The 17,629-nt window shown below is 26.4% G+C and overlaps 1 protein-coding gene across 1 annotated transcript; it reads right to left on the bottom strand.

Moving 5' to 3' along the window:
- Positions 1-385: 385 nt before the first annotated feature.
- On the bottom strand, positions 386-17,398 carry LOC145844105 (E3 ubiquitin-protein ligase ari-1.1-like). Its single transcript, XM_082951453.1, has 13 exons — positions 17,165-17,398; positions 14,202-14,327; positions 13,884-13,967; positions 11,938-12,027; positions 11,012-11,067; positions 8,763-8,829; positions 8,314-8,475; positions 7,896-8,045; positions 5,714-5,824; positions 3,640-3,723; positions 2,832-3,050; positions 997-1,112; positions 386-805 (listed from the first exon to the last, which is right to left on the bottom strand). The coding sequence occupies exons 1-13, from the start codon at positions 17,363-17,365 to the stop codon at positions 721-723; spliced, it is 1,551 nt and encodes a 516-aa protein (XP_082807579.1). The 5' UTR covers positions 17,366-17,398; the 3' UTR covers positions 386-720.
- Positions 17,399-17,629: the final 231 nt, after the last annotated feature.

The raw sequence follows: 17,629 nt of genomic DNA on the forward strand, positions 1-17,629 counted from the left end.
TATGGCTAGCTATGTAAATTAGGTAAATTAAATAAGAAAACCAAAAAGTTGAAGTATTTGAAACCTAACAAATTGCTGTTTGAACAAGTTTATTGAAAAAATTATCCAAAAAGACATAATTAAGTAAATAAAACACGACTAAAAATAAAGATGATTGATTCATAAAAAAAAGTTTTAACTTTTAACATACTACAAACTAGTTATCTTAATACAATGAAATTATCCTTTACTTTTACTCATTGTTAAAATACACAAACTAAAAGTTTTAAATAACTTGTAAAAAATTTTATCCAAAACTTTATAAACGAAAAAACCATAATAAAATAAATCTAAATAAAAGTTTTCACATTAAATCTTGTAGCAAAAAATAAATTTCAAAAGAAAAATTATAACCATGCAAAATAAATAGTTAGACCTTATCCTATCAATAACTTATACTCATTATAAAAAACACAAGTCAACATGTAAAAAATATACATTGAGGTATCTTATTGAGGAAAAACTAAAAAAGCATTTCAAAAGTTGTAGCTTAGGCATAAAATTTTAAAACAATAGTTTTCTTTTAAAATGTGCAGTAAAATTACTATTTTATTAGAATTGCAAGTACAAATTATAGCAGTTAAAAGAACCGTAAACTAACAACAGTCGTGTTTAAGTTTTATAACGAAATTAAAAAATGAAAACTGTTCAAACGAAATCCGTTTTAAAACCAGCGTGTGTTTAAAGATCTCGAAACTTCCAGGTGTTATTGGTGAATCCCTCATTCACGTGCTTCACCAAAACCGTTCTCCTTGTTTCGCAGTACCTGTAACGTTAAATTGTTGTAATGAACAAGTAGAAGCAGAGTTCTCAAGTTAACTCATGTAAATTAAAGTATGATTTTTTTTTGCTCGCTGAGTAAAAGTAACAAGACTTTTTTGCTTAAATCTACATCAGAAAGTTACGCTCATTATAGCACTTGTTTGTCAAAAACTTTATTGTTCCTTGCAAGCTAACTTAGTTTTGTCGGTGGCCATTATTTTCATGTGGTGGTTGCTGCGCGACTTGTGGACTTCCCGCTCAAGAAACCCGCTCAGCTGCTCCACTGCGTTCTGCAGGTCCGCCTGGTTGCCCTGCAATTGTGTGAAAATTAATAAACTAAAGTGAAAATTTATAAACTTTTTGTCAGAAAAGTTTTAAAATGATTTAAGTTGGAGAAGATACGGATTCGGCCCGCAAAAAATTTTATCCGGACTGCGACTAGTGTGTAGTCATAAAATCATAAAAACTTGTACAAAACAATAACGTAACAGAATACAAAATTTATAGATATGATATTAAATTTAATGTAAGATGTTGTGCTAAACAATTATTTCGTTATCACCTGGTGTATAGATTAAAAAACCGTTTTAGTATAAGATTAAAAAAAAGACAGCGACCGTAAAACTAAAACTTAATAAATACGTCCGGTTAAAATAAAAGGGATGCCAAATCTTGCCCGCTGAGATATACTGCCAACTCGTGTTTGAAACTACAGAAAAATTTCTACTCAGATAACTTTGAAGAGCTACAAAAAACACCAAAACAATATAATCTAATATAAAGGTGCAAAACAAAGCTTTTAGTATTTTTTAAAGAACACTAAATAAAAAACAATTCACGAAAATACAATTTGAAATATAAAAAGTATGTAACAAGCTTATAACTGTCACCTGAATAAGCATTTAAAATAATTTACCTCAGGAAAAATGACCAAGGGGACCAAAAACTTGACTTTCAATCGTTGATAAAAATACTCTAGGAAAATATAAAACACCAAGTTTAACCAGTAACACAAATTAGGAACTTATTCTAAAGAACTCGAAACAGATATATTTATGTATATTGTGATTGGCATGATTTATAAACTTTTAAATCTCATATATTTTAACGTGCTAAAGTTTTAATATTCAGTTCTCTAATTTTTCTACCTTCTTCAAACATAAATTCTATTGAGCTGTTCACACGCATGAAGTTATGTTGCAATATTAACAAAAATACTTTAATAAATTTAAAAAACAACTTATTGGTCACAATAATTTAAGACAAAAAAAAGTTGATTGGTCATACCATAGTACCAATGAATTTAAAAGAAAAAGTCCACTTTCTAATCATTAAATGAAGCCGTTTACAATTGAAAATGTTTTTTATTGATAAAACAAAAGTACTAGAGAAATAAACAATGTTTTTGATCATACATGAAAGACAGTAAAATTGAAAATCATAAATTTGTCTTTACTAAAGTCCACAAAACATACAAAAACGGCATACTTAAGTTAAAAACATTAAAACTAGTTGAAACCTCAAATAAGCAGGATCGAATGTCGTATTGCGAAATATCTAGTTCTTTACTAAAGTCCACATAACATACAAAACAAAAAGACCGCAAAGTGAGTTGGCCATACCACAACACCAACGAAATTCAAACAAAAATCCCACACAATATTTAAATTCTTTTCACTAATTATTCCTACACTCTTTAAACACAAATGCTAGTTAGCTGTTCATGCATTTGAGATTGCGTTTAATACTAAAAAACAGCCTTAATTCTTAAGAAATATTAAAAAACACCTTGAGTATCATAACATAAAAACTAGTGAAACCGAAACACAAAGTCCACACATAATGTTAACATCAACAAACAAACCTTGAAAGACAGTGAAATTGAAATGTTACCAATTCGGTCAGAACTTGAGCCCATATAACATGAAAAAGATTTGACCCATCAAAAGAAACTTGAGTGACTTGACCGTACCACAAAAACTAGTGAATTTAAAACATTAAGCCCACGCGTAACGCTAACACCAACAAACCTCGAATATGGCGGACTGGTTGTCGTCCTGGAGGTAGAAGGCGAACACGTAGGTGTACATGAGCGTGGTCCGGCACGCCTTCAGCACCCGGCACGCGTTCATCAGCATCTGCTGCTCGCTCCACGACGCCATCAGCACCTCTTCCTCACGTCCCTCCTCTTCCTCGTCGTTGTCGGCAGAGGGCGCCTGCAGCCTCGCGCATATCTCGTCGAACGGAATCTGAATCGATTGATACGATTCTTATACTAATTACTTCATTATGTTTTTCTAATTATTAGTAACTCGGGGTGGCCACTGGTTTTTTAGGAATTTCTTACAGGCTTTCTGAATTTCTTCCAGGTTTTTGAAAGTGCACGTTTTTGGGCCTTTTTTAGTTTAAAATTAAGTTTAAGGTAATAAACTGTGCTAAATACTTTAACAACAATGAAAAGATACTGTAAAGCTACTTTAAATGTGTTTTTCAATAATTTTTTTTTTTGATGACATATGTTTATCATTTATAGTTTTAGATCTCAAATCGAAATTTCGCTACTAAACACAAATTTTTTTTTTTAATTCCAGGTTTTTTAGTGATTTTTGATCAAAGTTCCAGGTTTTTTTTTTTAAATATGTCAAACTCCAGATTTTTCCAGGTTAATGGGCCACCCTGTTAGCTTTATTTTGGTAATATTAATGGATTATTGATAATTGACTAAACTTAAATTCATTGATTTTTAGGAACTTTCATTTTATTTTTTAAAAGATAAGTTAAGGTCAATTAAACGTGTAACTGATAATTAATTAATTTTTCTCTACTTAGGTAATTCACCTCGTTTTCAAGTTTGAGGCTGTTGAGGTGGTTGGCGTATCGTTCGAAGTAGAACAAGTACCTCTTCAGTGACGACCTTGATACCTTTGTGGGAATAAAAAGTTTAAAAAATATAATATTTTAATCAGGTACTACAACTAAAACATAACAAACTCATTAGATAACAATATCAACAATGTTTGAAACTCTTTCAGGCAAACAATCTGGTCTGGGTGATTATAACCTAGCCTTAGTCAGGCTGGGTTTATTAAAAAGCCCAAAAATAAGATTCTGCGGCTTCGGTGCAATTATCTTTTTAACTTACTGCACAGAAATACAATAACGACAACTAGACCTTAAAACAATATTTTTTATAAATAACAACATTGAAATTGAATCATCAACCGTGTAAAATATGTTTATTGCCGATTAACTCTGCTCAATTTTTAAAGATGCTGAGAACCACTGCTTTCAGTGCACGTATACAGTTTTAATTTACCAAGAGCAACAACTTTATGTCTACAAAAAGATGTGAAAAACACTTTTGTTATAGTTAAGAAGAGCTAGCCACGAGAAAAAAAAATCTAACAATTAATTTCAGCGCTGTTAAATGAAGAAAAATGAAATACTATAACACTAGTAGATTTTACTGTAAAATGTCAAAATATTGTAAAAAGAATCAACTCAAACTCAATAATTTAATCAAAGAACTGGCCTAATTTAAAAAAATAACTAGAAAAGGCTAAGTTTTCAAATCATCTTTTTTTAATTTTAAACTAGTCTGAAAGAGTGGTAACCCTGCATAACAATATATAGAAATCAGGTTTTAAAAATTATTACTTAAAATGTAGATTACTAAAAACATTAACTACAAAATAAAACAAAAGCTATACATTTTTTATTCATAACTAACAATTACCTAACTTATAAATTAAGATTAAACAAAAAATTCAGTTGACATTAATTTCTTAGATAAAGAAAGCAGAATTTTTAGAACTCAAACTACCTTTCTACGTAGCCACAATTAAAAATTACAAGATATTTTATTTCATAGTTCAAGAAGAAGTTGCACATCATGATTTAAGTTTATTTAGTATAAATGTAGTTCCTATTCACTATTTTTATTATAAAAACAACAACAGCAGATCAGCATTTTTTAGTTTTGTTTAAAAGGCTGCTTAATTGTACTTACAAATAACAAAAGCTATATAAAGTTTTACAATATGTACGTAATAACATTGAAACGTCATATTCTAGCTTAATTAAATTTAATTTAAACTTGACTTATGACAAACTTTATTCAAAATTCGACTACGAAGTGTTATATACAATTGGTTTACTATTTTTATAACTTTAACTTATGTGCAGTATAAATGTTTGTATTAAAAAGTATTTCAATTGGTAACAAAGCGCATTTAGCACAATGACTAAACAGCTAAAAATACTTTTTTTTAAAGTTAGTAAGCACCTTTGTAAATATTTAAAACTTGAATTTAACGTTGTTTATTAATAGACTTATACCACTTTTAAGTTTAAAACAACTAGAATATAAAATAAAAAAACATTTACTTATGTTTTTGAAACATTAAGTGACCATGACCAATAAAAAACAAAAATATAACGTCTCTTATCAGCAAATGATCTTGTTGATTTTAAGTATGGTACAACTTGCTACATTTAAAAATTTTAAAAATGTAATACTAAACAAAAAACTTAAACAATCACTAATTGAAAATTAAAATAATCAATCTAATAAACATTATTATTTGTTAGTATTGGCATTAAGATTAAATTATTATGATGAATTAAAACTTTTTTTACTTATTAAAAAGTCTTTATAGTTTTAAATTTTTAAATCAATACAAATAAAATAAATTTTTAAACAGTAAACATAACATGTACAAAAGCACAACTAGATAATAACTTTTTAGAAAAAAGACATAAAATTTATTATTATAGTTGTAAAATTTATTTAGCCTATTCTAAACAGGTACTTTTAATAGCTGATGTAAGAGTTTTAAATTAAAAAAAACAAAAACAAAATAAGTTACAAAAAAATTAAACTACTTTGAAATATATTTGTATACAAACATACTTCTTGAGCCCGTTGCGCCTTCTTACTGGATTCTTCCTGATACTTGGTGCAATTGTACCAGTTGTTTCCGTGCGTGTCCCAAGCCCCCAAGCATATCCAGCAAAACTCGTACTGTTTGATGTTAAATTAAGTATAAGTACTTGGAAGTTGAAACTTGAATACATATTAGAGGTTACATTGTGAGATAAATTAGGAATATAATTTTTAATTCTAAAATATTAAGTTTATATAAAAGAATGTAGTGTAAAAACACTCCAAAAAATTACTTATTTTTTGGAGTGTTTTTATACTACGTACTCACATAACAATGTTGTATTTTAAAATCACTCCAAAAAATTATAATCAACAAAACTATGAGTTTTCAAAGGTAGAATTAAAATCGAAATAATCTTAATGGAAAAAATACTGCTTATGTTATGATCAAAGCACTTAGTTTTTTAAACAGTAAGCAAAATATAGTTTAAGTTTTTTCGGTACAAAGACTTACACATGGTTGCCACTGATCAAGTTAAGAAAAATTTCCTGACTTTTTCCTGACTTTTTACCAAAATTTTCCTGACTTTTCTAAATAAAACTCTTAAATTAAACTTATTCCAAAAAACATAATCTAACACTTGAAACTATATAAAGCTTTCAATCTAATTTTAATACAGGTTAAAAACAACAGTTTTTTGCAAAATTCTATCATCAAACTTCAAGTACATCACTTAAACCTTCTGTGTATGATTGATGTTTGTAATAAAATAAACAGCTCTATCAACAAAATACTTGTATTATTACCTTATAAACACAGATTGTCTGAAAAAAGACACAATTTTTTAGCATTTCCTAGCATAAATGTATCTAGATAAACAAACGACATATAAGGAACTTTTACAATTTAAACTTTGAATTAATAACGAACTTTCACAACTAAAATCTTAAAACAATAACACATTTTTACAGTTGAAACCTTTTAAACTATTTAATATAAAATCCTTAAATTAAAAATAAACTAAAAAAGAATATACTTAAGTAACTGTAAAAAAAGACATAAAAAATAAACTATATATCTGTTGTATAAAATATTTCCTCTTATCATTTAGTATAAAATTTGTAACAAATAAATATACTCTTATTTACTTTAAAAACTTCAGTTACTCTACAAAGAATACAAATAATAAGTAAACTTAATCTTTGCATATACCTCTCTTATAACTTATTTTATAAATTTAAAAACCTTTGAAAAAATTATAAAGAGGTAAAGTATACACATTAACTTGTTACATAAAATACTAAACTAACTGCTTAGTTATAAAGAACTTAATTATTTACTTAAAAAAACACTTAAGATTCTAAAATTATGCTAGATATATCACAGTTTCACTATGGAAGTGTCCTTGCTACAGATCATCAATACTAAAAAGCTTACAAAATCTGCTTGTTCATGTAGGGTACTTGTTCAATATGTTAATAGAAAATTTTTGCAGTTTTATAAAAGATATTTTACTAATTTATACTAGATGACGGCATTGGAAATAAAATTAAATATTTTTGTAAATTTATAGGAAAACTTTGGTACTTTTTTCTGACTTTAAAGGATTTTTAATTAATTTTTTACCATTTGAAGGCTTTGGAAAACAAGGAATTTTGTAAATTTAAACTGACAAAATCTGACTTTTTTTAAATTGTATCAAATTTCCTGACTTTTCCTGACTTTTTTTTAAAACCCCCCATTTTTTCCTGACTTTTGTCATTTTTTAAAAATTTTCCTGACTTTTCCTGACCGAGTGGCAACCCTGCTTACAGTTTAGAGCTTACATAACTTTTTGACTCAAAATTTTACCTTAAACCTATTTAAAAGGTTGCCAGGGTCGAATTCTTTAAATAAAAACCGCTTTGGACGTATTTAGTTTTCAATCCAACATTATACACGGTCAAAAACACATCTAGTTGACTAAATGAAATTTTTGTCAAACAAATGTCATAAAATTTAAAAAATTAAACCAATTTAATACACCAAACTTTATTTATTTCAACAAACAACACCTTGCAACTGAAACTCCTGCACACATGGTCAAATACACATCTAGGCTGAAAACTTGAGCAAACAAACAAATGTCATAAGTTTGAACGCAAAGCAATCAACCAAATACTGTTCTGTTATAAAACACCAAACTGAATCAATTCCAACAAACAACACCTTGCAACTGGAGCTTCTGCACACGATGTGGTTGCACCCTCCGTTCTTCTCGATGGTCGACTTGCACTTGGGGCACTCCTTCGTGTTGGCGTTGATCCAGTGGCTCGTCTCGCTGTCATCCTCATTCTTCTTCTTCCACTTTGCCAACAACTTTGAATGTAAACAAACATTTAGTGCGTTTGAAAACGTTCAATGCTTAAAAGCGTATTTATGTGTTATATGCGATGTAATAATAGATTCTAGAAACCAAACAATGCTACAGGGAATATCAAAACAGTTTTTAACTGATAATTGAAAAAAAAACTTTGTTAATGTCGACTTTCAATGATTATACAAATGCGTCAGTTGATTAATATTTCAAGTATTGCATCAGTCAAAGTGTATTTTAAATTGAACAAACATGACTTTTATCGCTTACATTGCAATCTATGGGTAGGTGAACTTCGCTTTTGCACTTGAAGCAGCTGACGAACTTGCAGTCGGGACACTCGAGGCTGTCTACCGAGGGTGAAAACTGCGACCTGATTTTGAATACTCGGTTGCAGTCGACGCCGGGGCACCAGCCCAGCTTCAAGTTCGTCTGTAAAAACAATAAACAGGCTTACAAGAGTTTAAATTTCAACAAAGTAAACGCATATTTTACAATTAAAAACAACAACTTTTTAGAATAATTTATTTAAATTATACAAGTATATTCTTAATTATCTAAATTGCTTTGCATAATAATATTTTTTTATGAAATTCAAAGTTAGCATTTTTTGAATTTTTAATTGTAAGGTATTGACACAGGTATTTTTTAATGACCTAAACTTTTTTAAAACACTTTAAAACTTCTTATCTTTAAATAAGTTAAACTTTTTTGCTTACTTGAACGTAGCAGTCGGTGACCAAACGGAGGTAAGTCGCACGAACCGTTTTGTCAGTCAGTATGTTCCTGTTAAAAAATCAAAATTTATATTTCTTATTTTAGTTGTAAACAAAAAATAATGAAACAGGTTCGTCGATTTATAAATCGAATAACTGTAACAAATTTAGTTTTTGTATTCCAAGTAACTTAATTGATTTTTCATCTTAGTTGCCACTCTTTAAAACAAAAAAGACCTGAATATTGTATCAAAGTTTTAAAAACATCGTTTTTTGTCTTAGTAAAATTTAATGTCACGGTTTGTAATCTTATTTTAAATCTCTTTGTATAACTATCAAGTGTATACAGGGTTGCCACTTAATTTTTCAAAAATGTTTCCAAGTTTTTCAAATTTCTTCAAGGTTTTTAAAAGTACACATTTTTGGGTCTATTTTTAGTTTAAAGTTAACTCTAAGGTAAGAAACTGTGTTAAATAGTATAAAAACATTGAAAAGATAATGTAAAACTACTTTAAATATCATTTTTAATAAAAAAATGTTTAATGGTGACAAAGTTTTTTATTTATATGATAGATTTTTTGAGTCAAATCGAAATCTTGCTACTGAACATGTGAAAATTGTTAAAATTCCAGGTTTTTCCAGTGATTTTTGTTCAAAATTCAAGGTTTTTCCAGGTTTTATCAATATTTCTCAAATTCCAGGTTTTTCCAGATATTTTTTGTCTAAATTGTCGAATTCCAGGTTTCCAGGTAAAGTGGCAACCCTGGTATAGTACTCGCAGTACATTTGCCTAACTATACGTTGTGTCATATGGTTATATCATACAGATTGAGAAAGCATAGCTGGATACATATAAATTATCTATATGCAGCACATGCTTAATCAATCTACAATTTCAGATCAATTTCACAGCATTCGTTTATTAAAAGGCAACAAATATAAATATATAAGAATTGAAACTTCAAACAATTGCATCCAAAGGGTGCGTGTATTAGTATGCTTACGAGTCACCTCTAAATAACATTACAATAACCACTACTTTTCAAATTTTAATTTCTGATAAATTCTAATTTTGTGTGTTAACTTGACTTGACAATTTCGATATGTCTCTACAAGTTTCTAAATTTTATTATATAAACTTATCTATAAACTTATTTTCAAAGTAATTAAACTTTTTTTTATTTTAAAAACCATTATATAAGTAGTGCTAGATAAAAAATACAAAATCAAATGTTAGAACTTTTTATAAAAATTTTTTTTTACAATCGAGCTAAGCTCTAAAACATTTTAAGTAGTCTGAGCAGACTTGGGCTTACAAGTTTTCAAACTACTCTGGAAGAATGGGAATTCAGTGCTTCCTCGCTTATCCGATCATGTTAGGCGAGCTCTTTTTGTAAATATGGCCGAATAAGAACAAAATATCATGATTTTAAATAGTCTCTTTTATTAATATTATTTAAAGCATACAAAAAAAGCTACACTCGACTATCTGTTAACTTAATTTATTTCACCTTTTTCAACGAATTAAAACAAACAAAAATAAACGAAACAAACTTTGTAAAGTTTATAATTTATTTAAAGCATACAAAAAAAGCTACACTCGACTATCTGTTAACTTAATTTATTTCACCTTTTTCAACGAATTAAAACAAACAAAAAATAAACGAAACAAACTTTGTAAAGTTTATAATTAATTGAATAAAAACAAATGACATCGTAAACAGTTTAACTAGGAATTCTTTCTGAAAAAAAAAGAATGTATTTTTTTTTTAAAGAACTTTCTTGCTTCTTAGCATAAAACTCACTGAATCGGCTAAGTTGTGAAATACTTTCTGGTGTGACATTTGTTTTTTTTATTCATCCGGCAGGTTGTGTACTAATACTAAGGTATGTATTGGCAACATTCTCAAATACAATCCAGTTACATCGCAATAAAAAATTTGATGTTTGGAGTAGTCCTCGGTTTAATATTCTTACAGTTGTATAGCGCGAAAAAAATTAATTATAAAATATAGTTTAATTTTTTTTTTTGAATATCACATTACTATAAATTGCTTACTTAGTTATTGAAATTAAACTATTTTTAGTAAAGCATTGATCTTAGCTGAAATAAATAAAATCTACTTCTTAACTGAAACCGGGGGCGAATAACTAAAGAGGAGCCGATTAAGTGAGGAAGCACTGTACTTTAATATCTGTTAATATATCTCTTGAGTAGATGATTTTAATTCAATTATTAAACCAAAACTCACATAACTAAATCATCTTCAATAATTTCGTCACAATTATAACAAGGACATGGAGTGACCTAAAAAACAGATAAAAAATTACAGAAAAAATATTTTCAAACTAAGCTAATCACATATTAAAAAAAACTGGCAACCATTTCATTTTTTTATATCACGAATGTATAATTATTTACCTAGCTATATAAATTAATTAGTCTTATGTTATTTACTTGCTTTTTTATTAACATATATTCTTAAAAATGATAAACAATAACCACAATAAATAATATTTTTTGACTTCTATTAAATTAACAAGATACTTTTACGTATGAAAGGATTTATATTTACTAATAAATGAAAAGTTTATTTTCAAATTACAGTAAAGTATATTGTATTATTTGTAATGCAACTTAAAAACAACAGTTGTATAAAATGAGATATACACTAAAATAAACACTTTAACTTTGATAAGAGTAAATTTTACTCATTTATTTTTAAATTAGAATTTAGTATTTTAATGTTAAACATAATAACAAAAAATTGATGAAAGGTCTATTAGAATTAGCATGATATTACAGTAAATAAAAAAATTATAGACAATTTTTAAAGAAAAAGTTTAACTTTTTTTTTGATACTGTAATGGATTCTGTTCAAAGGGAAATCTATAAAAGTTTGAAGAATTAAGATAACTTGATTTTAGTATGTCCTACTTTATTATTTTTATATTTTCGCTAAAAAATAAAAACTATACAAAAAATTTATTTTAAGTTTACAAAATGAAACTTTTTAATAAACACTAAACGTTTTATTAAAAAACACTTCAGCTAAACTAACTCACTAATTGAGATTATTAATTATTGAAGATAAAAATTTTAGAAATCTATGAATTTTAATTTACATTTAAACAATTCATGTATATTTGCTAATGCTTCGTATTTTATCAAACCAACCTGGTTTCTATTGACCATGATGCTTTCTTTGAGGGTCCTCTTGACGCACTCTTTGCAAAATATGTGCCCGCACGGAAGACGTACCATCAGCTACAACCAAAGTTATAAAATATATTTAACACGTGTTCGCTTAAAAATAATGTGAAAACTTTAGTATACAAATGCGTTTTGGTTGCTATGTCAAATAATAACAAGTTTTGAAAACTTTGTAAACTCCTACTTTGAAAACTCCTACTTTATGATAAGTAAAAAAATTCAAATAATTTTTAATTTTTTCTTGATAAATTTTACAATTTGGTTTAAAAAAATGGTTTTTAAACTTACAGTATATTGTAAAACAGTTGTAAAGGTTTTAAAGTCGCAATTTAAACATTATTTAAGTTAATTTGTATATTCTATGAAACACTTAATAAGTTAAAAACAGTCAACATAGTCACACACAAATTGAATGAAAACCTAGAACTACTAAATTCTGTTCTCATTTAAAAACTTATAATTTATTGGTATGAGTATATTTTCACGGGATTAAACTTTTGTACAAGTTTATTGTTGAGGGTAAACGATTAGGCTTTAGGATTTGGGTTAGGAGTTTGATTGTATTAAAGATTTGAAATAAAAGTTAACGGCTATATCAGTTTGTGAAACAGTGCATCGCAATGTAAACCTAACACCTATTAATTGGCATGTAATGTTCAACAATCCGAAAGAGTATAAATAAATTATACCACAAAAACAATCCCTAATAGTTTATAGTATAGCAATATAGTATTTGTATTTTAATTGTTGTTTCTTGTACAACATTTATGATAAAAGGTTTGGAATTAACATCATTCATTAGGTTTTCACAGTAAAAAGTTAACAAAAAGTATATTTGAAATTTGATGGCAATTACGTCAAAATTTGAAAACTCAAACTGAAAAACTATTTAAACAGTAAATATAAATACTTGTAAAATTATACAAAATACTTTCAAATTATTCAAAAAATTATAAAACAAATAACTACTTCAAACATACAATAAATTAAAATTTATTTACTTGAATTGTAAAACTCTGTAAAAAAATAAAAAAATAAAAACTTTGAAAAGCTTGTTTTTTTAATTAGTTTTCGCTTTAAAGAAGTTAAATTAAACATTTCAAAAAAAAGGAAATTAATTTTTAGATGAATTTATTAATTCTTTAAACGTTATAGGATGTTTGACACAAAATATTTATTTTATTCAAATACTTATTTGATTGAAAATTTCTAGAACTAAAATATATTCAAAGAAAACAAAAAGTATGAAACTGAGTAAAAAAAAATAATTTATTTTATAATTTTTTTAAACGTTATTGGATGTTAGACACAAAGTATTTATTTTTATAATACTTTTTTCATTGAAAATTTCTTTAACTAAAATACATTCAAAGAAAACAAAAGTCATGAAATTGTGTTCAAAAATTTACAAAAATATTAATTTAATTTACTTTATGAACGGAAAATGTTTTATTAATACTTTGTTTTACAATGTTATATAAAGATTTAAATTTAAAAAAATAATACAATATTTTTTAACAATTTCTTTTAAGACTGCTGTATAACAAGGTTGCTTTTCAATAAATTAAAACAATTACATTTGCTAATAAATTTTACTTTTTAAAAAAAGATAAAACAAACAGAATATAAATTAAAATAAATTGTTCAGTCTCAAATTCATTCCATACATAAGCTTATTAAATAAGAAAGTTAATTTTTTTTCTTTACACATCATTTCACTAAAACTAAGCCTAGGCAAATGTTTATCTTACACTACCACAAAAATCAGTAAAATCAATGTTATTAACAGTTTGTTTAAGTTCTAATTAAACTTTCATGAAATTATAAAATTATATTTATAATCAAAAACATTTAAAAAATCTTAGATCAATTTGTTAAATACCATAAATAAAACATTTAATAAAACTTACAGTTGTTAATTCACTATCATAACATATTTCACACTCAGTAAATTCTTCATTTCTCCCAATACTTGGTAATTTTTTCTGTTTACGCTGTTAAAAAATTATTTATGTATAATTTTGATTCAATTTTTTTTCTACAGTTTTAACAACTTTTTTAGCAAGTATTTTTTTCATTAAAAAAAAACTAGACTTTTAAGTTGTAAAACTGGTTTTGTAGAACACAAAATAATTTAAAAATTGAAATTTTGAAAAATTTCAGAAAATAATTCTAAATAAATTCAACCCTCTATTAGACTTTTACATTAATTGTCACATAAGAAAAACCTCTGGAAGTTTAGATGCAGCAAACAGTTTTCTTTTCTCATTTGGTTCACTGTACAACCTTTCCATTAACAACTCTTTATCCCATTTACAATAGTTTAAAAGTAGTCTTATTTCTGTCTTGTTAACCTAAAAAACAACAATATTTTTTTAGCATTTTTTACTTCTCATCTAATGTACTTTATCAACATCATATTTTTGAAAACAATAGCTTTTAATTAAATAATTTAAAAAAAATAACCAAATAATAATAATAATAATAATAATAATAAAGTAAACAAAATTTTTCAAGTAGAACTTTAAACAAAAAATGAATAAATAAGTTTTTTTTTTTATAATAAATTTTGTTAGTGTAAATCAGGATTTCCAAACTTTCTGTCAAATGGTTCCCTTCAAAAAAATTAAAAAAGCTATGGCCCCCTTGTACCAATATTACTCAAAAATTACCAGAAAAATAGATAAGACCTTTTTTTTTATTTTTTTTTGCTTCTAATCAACAACTTCAGAATATCTAGTGTAAGCATTTAATTTTGATCTCATACCTCCTCATAGGAGGAGGGGTGGGTGAATCACTTTTTTCAGAACTTGATCTTATTTTATAAAGTTTTAACAAAGTTACAAGTTAATTTTTACAGATTTTTAAAACTCAAAATAATTTTGAGATATAGGGGGTATTAGTCAAATAGTTCAGTAGGTTCCTTATGGGAGAAGATAACTAAAACTGCAAATAAATGAAATTAATAAAATTTTTTTGGATTTGTACCTCTAACTTTCAGGAAATATAATATAAAAAAAATTGTTGCAGCAAAACAAAAAAAAAGAATAAAATCACAAAAAATAATTACAGAATAAAAATAAAATATTTTAAAGATTTCTATTTATTTGTAGTTTTAGATTTCTCCTCTTATAAGGGACCTGTTGTACTCTCCAACTTTAATAGGCTATATCTTAAAAATAATTTTGAATTTTCAAAGTCTGTAAAAAGCAACTTGTAGCTTAGTAAAAACTTTACTAAATAAAATTAAATTGTGAAAAAGTGATTTACCCTATATGCCCTTAAATTGTCTAAAGATTGAAAAATACTAGTACAGTAGTTAGTATCAATAACTTTAAAACAAAAGTTTATCATTTGTGAAACTAACAACAAACTAAAATTCAATTAAATACTTGAAGTTGTACATTAATAATTTATTTAAATGCAGCTAGACTGCAAACATTAGTTAACTATAAACAGGGTTGCCACACACTCAGGGAACTCAGGAAATTTTCAAATTATAGAAAATCACAGGAAAAGTCATGGAACTATGATTTTTTTTTAACTTGGGGAAACTCAGGGTAGTTTTGATTTTTTCTAAAAATTTCAGGGAAGTTTTAAAATTTTTTCAAAAATCTTAAAGAAAATTTTTTGTAGATCTAGAATGAGATTCAGTTAATCCAATTTTAACATTTTGTTCCAAATAAGTAATTTTATTTATTTTTAACTGACTGTTTACAAATTTTTTAGCCTGGCGGCTAGTTCTTCAATATTCTTAGAATTAACATTGTAGTTTTTTTTTTTAGTTTTAAATTTATGTTTATAATGATTAAAGTTAAATACAAACAAACAGTACAGAGAAATGAAAGTTGTGGTTAACTATGCATTAAAAAGTTCTAATAATTTATTTTTTTATTACTTTTGTAGTTTAATAAAACTAATTTGTACTATAAGTCCTTATTTTTTAAATAAAGTTATTTGTTGTTTGTTTACAACTACTTGTTTTCAGAAAAATAAATCAAAAATGATTATAGATTAGTGTTGTCTTATTTTTACATTAGAAGTTAAATTTATATTTTAACTAATTACAAAAGTAGCCATAATGGTAATTAATTTTTAAATGTAAATATTTAAGTATATTTTACAGTTTTATTCTGCAGATTTAATTTGAAGATCTAACCTTTAAACAGTTACAGTTTAGAGAAAAAAACATTTTAAAACTTTTTTTTAAGTTAGCCACACCATGAAGATTTTAAGTATTGGTTACTAGAAGATGTTGATAAAGAAAAATTTGAATGTAAATGGTGTGGTGATAATACAGCAATTGCATTATCAAACATAGGTATCAGAGATTGAAGTTCCACAGTGTATCAAAAAAACATCTTAAGTTGAAAGACTCTAAGTGCAAAAATAATGCAATCACTTTATACTACAGTGAGGCTAATAGTTCAACAAGTTTATCAGCTACAGCTTCTTAAATAGTTGTTGCTGAAATGTGTTGGGCTCTAAAGTGTACTAAAAATAACTGGTCAGGAAACTCTTGTGAAAATAATAACATCTTAAACATTACCATGTTTCCTGACAGTGAAGTTGCCAAAAAGTTTTGTATGAATAGAACCAATTATTCATACACAACAAATTTTGGCATAAACCGTTTTTTAAAAGATGTTTTGAAAATAAAAACAGTTTTCTGCTCATTTTATTCATTATCATGTTTCCTGACAGTGAAATTGCCAAAAAGTTTTGTATGAATAGAACCAAGTATTCATACACAATAAACTTTGGCATAGCCCCTATTTTTAAAGATGTTTTGAAAAAAACAGTTTTCTGCTTATCTTTTTATTCTATAAAATAATTCTTTTAAGTTTTCAAAAAAACTCAGGGAAACTCAGGGAGTTTTAAGGTTGCTCAGGGAAGTTTCTGGTCACTCAGGGAAGATTTTTTGACTCAAAGAGTGGTAACCCTAAATAAAGTCAACAACATTATATTTACATGACTAATATATAATCTTTAATCTCAAAATACATTCATTGATAAATACAAATTAAAAAGTAACAATTATAACTTGAATTAATTCTGTTGAACTAGAACATTCAGTAACATTAGACTATTAACTTATATTTTTAGTAGTAAAAACAGATATATAAAAAATGTGTTAACTTATCAACAATATAATATAAGCTTAAAAAATAAAAAACTCAAAATTTTTTACCTCACTTGTCAAACACTCAACTTCCTGTATGGCTTGATTCATGGTGAATAAAAGATCATTTGGTTGAAGGCTTTCATACAAAGGCTCATCAGATTCAGTTGTTGCCTGCATTTCATCAGAAGTCCAACCATCATCTAGTCCGCCATCAGTATAACTGTTGCCCTCAGAATACTCACTATCATACTCGTAGTCAGAACTCATCTGATATTTGTAAACCACTATTTTAATGACTTTAAAATTGCTGTTATAAAAAGGTAAGATTACACTTATGAAATATTAACTAATTTTAATTTAAACAAAATAAATATGAACAAATTATGATATTTACTATCACAATAAAAAAACTAAGAATTAACATTGGTTATCAAAATTTCTACAAGCCTATAAAGGTGTGAAGAAGAAAAGTACAATATAAAAGTTAACCTAAACAAAAAGGGAAGGTAATTTAAATAATTTCAAATTAAC

This window comes from Thalia democratica, chromosome 9, assembly GCF_965202585.1.
Source record: "Thalia democratica chromosome 9, ktThaDemo2.hap1.1, whole genome shotgun sequence".
NCBI classification, from domain to species: domain Eukaryota; kingdom Metazoa; phylum Chordata; class Thaliacea; order Salpida; family Salpidae; genus Thalia; species Thalia democratica.

Bases quoted from the DNA above. Each gene is read 5' to 3' on its own strand.
- LOC145844105 (XM_082951453.1), bottom strand. From the start codon at position 17,365: ATGAGTTCTGACTACGAGTATGATAGTGAGTATTCTGAGGGCAACAGT. The intron at 14,328-17,164 runs GTAAAAAATTTT...GTTGTTTTTTAG, and splicing joins TTGAGTGTTTGACAAGTGAG to GTTAACAAGACAGAAATAAG. The intron at 8,830-11,011 runs GTGAGTTTTGGT...ATTTTTTAACAG, and splicing joins ATTGAAGATGATTTAGTTAT to GAACATACTGACTGACAAAA.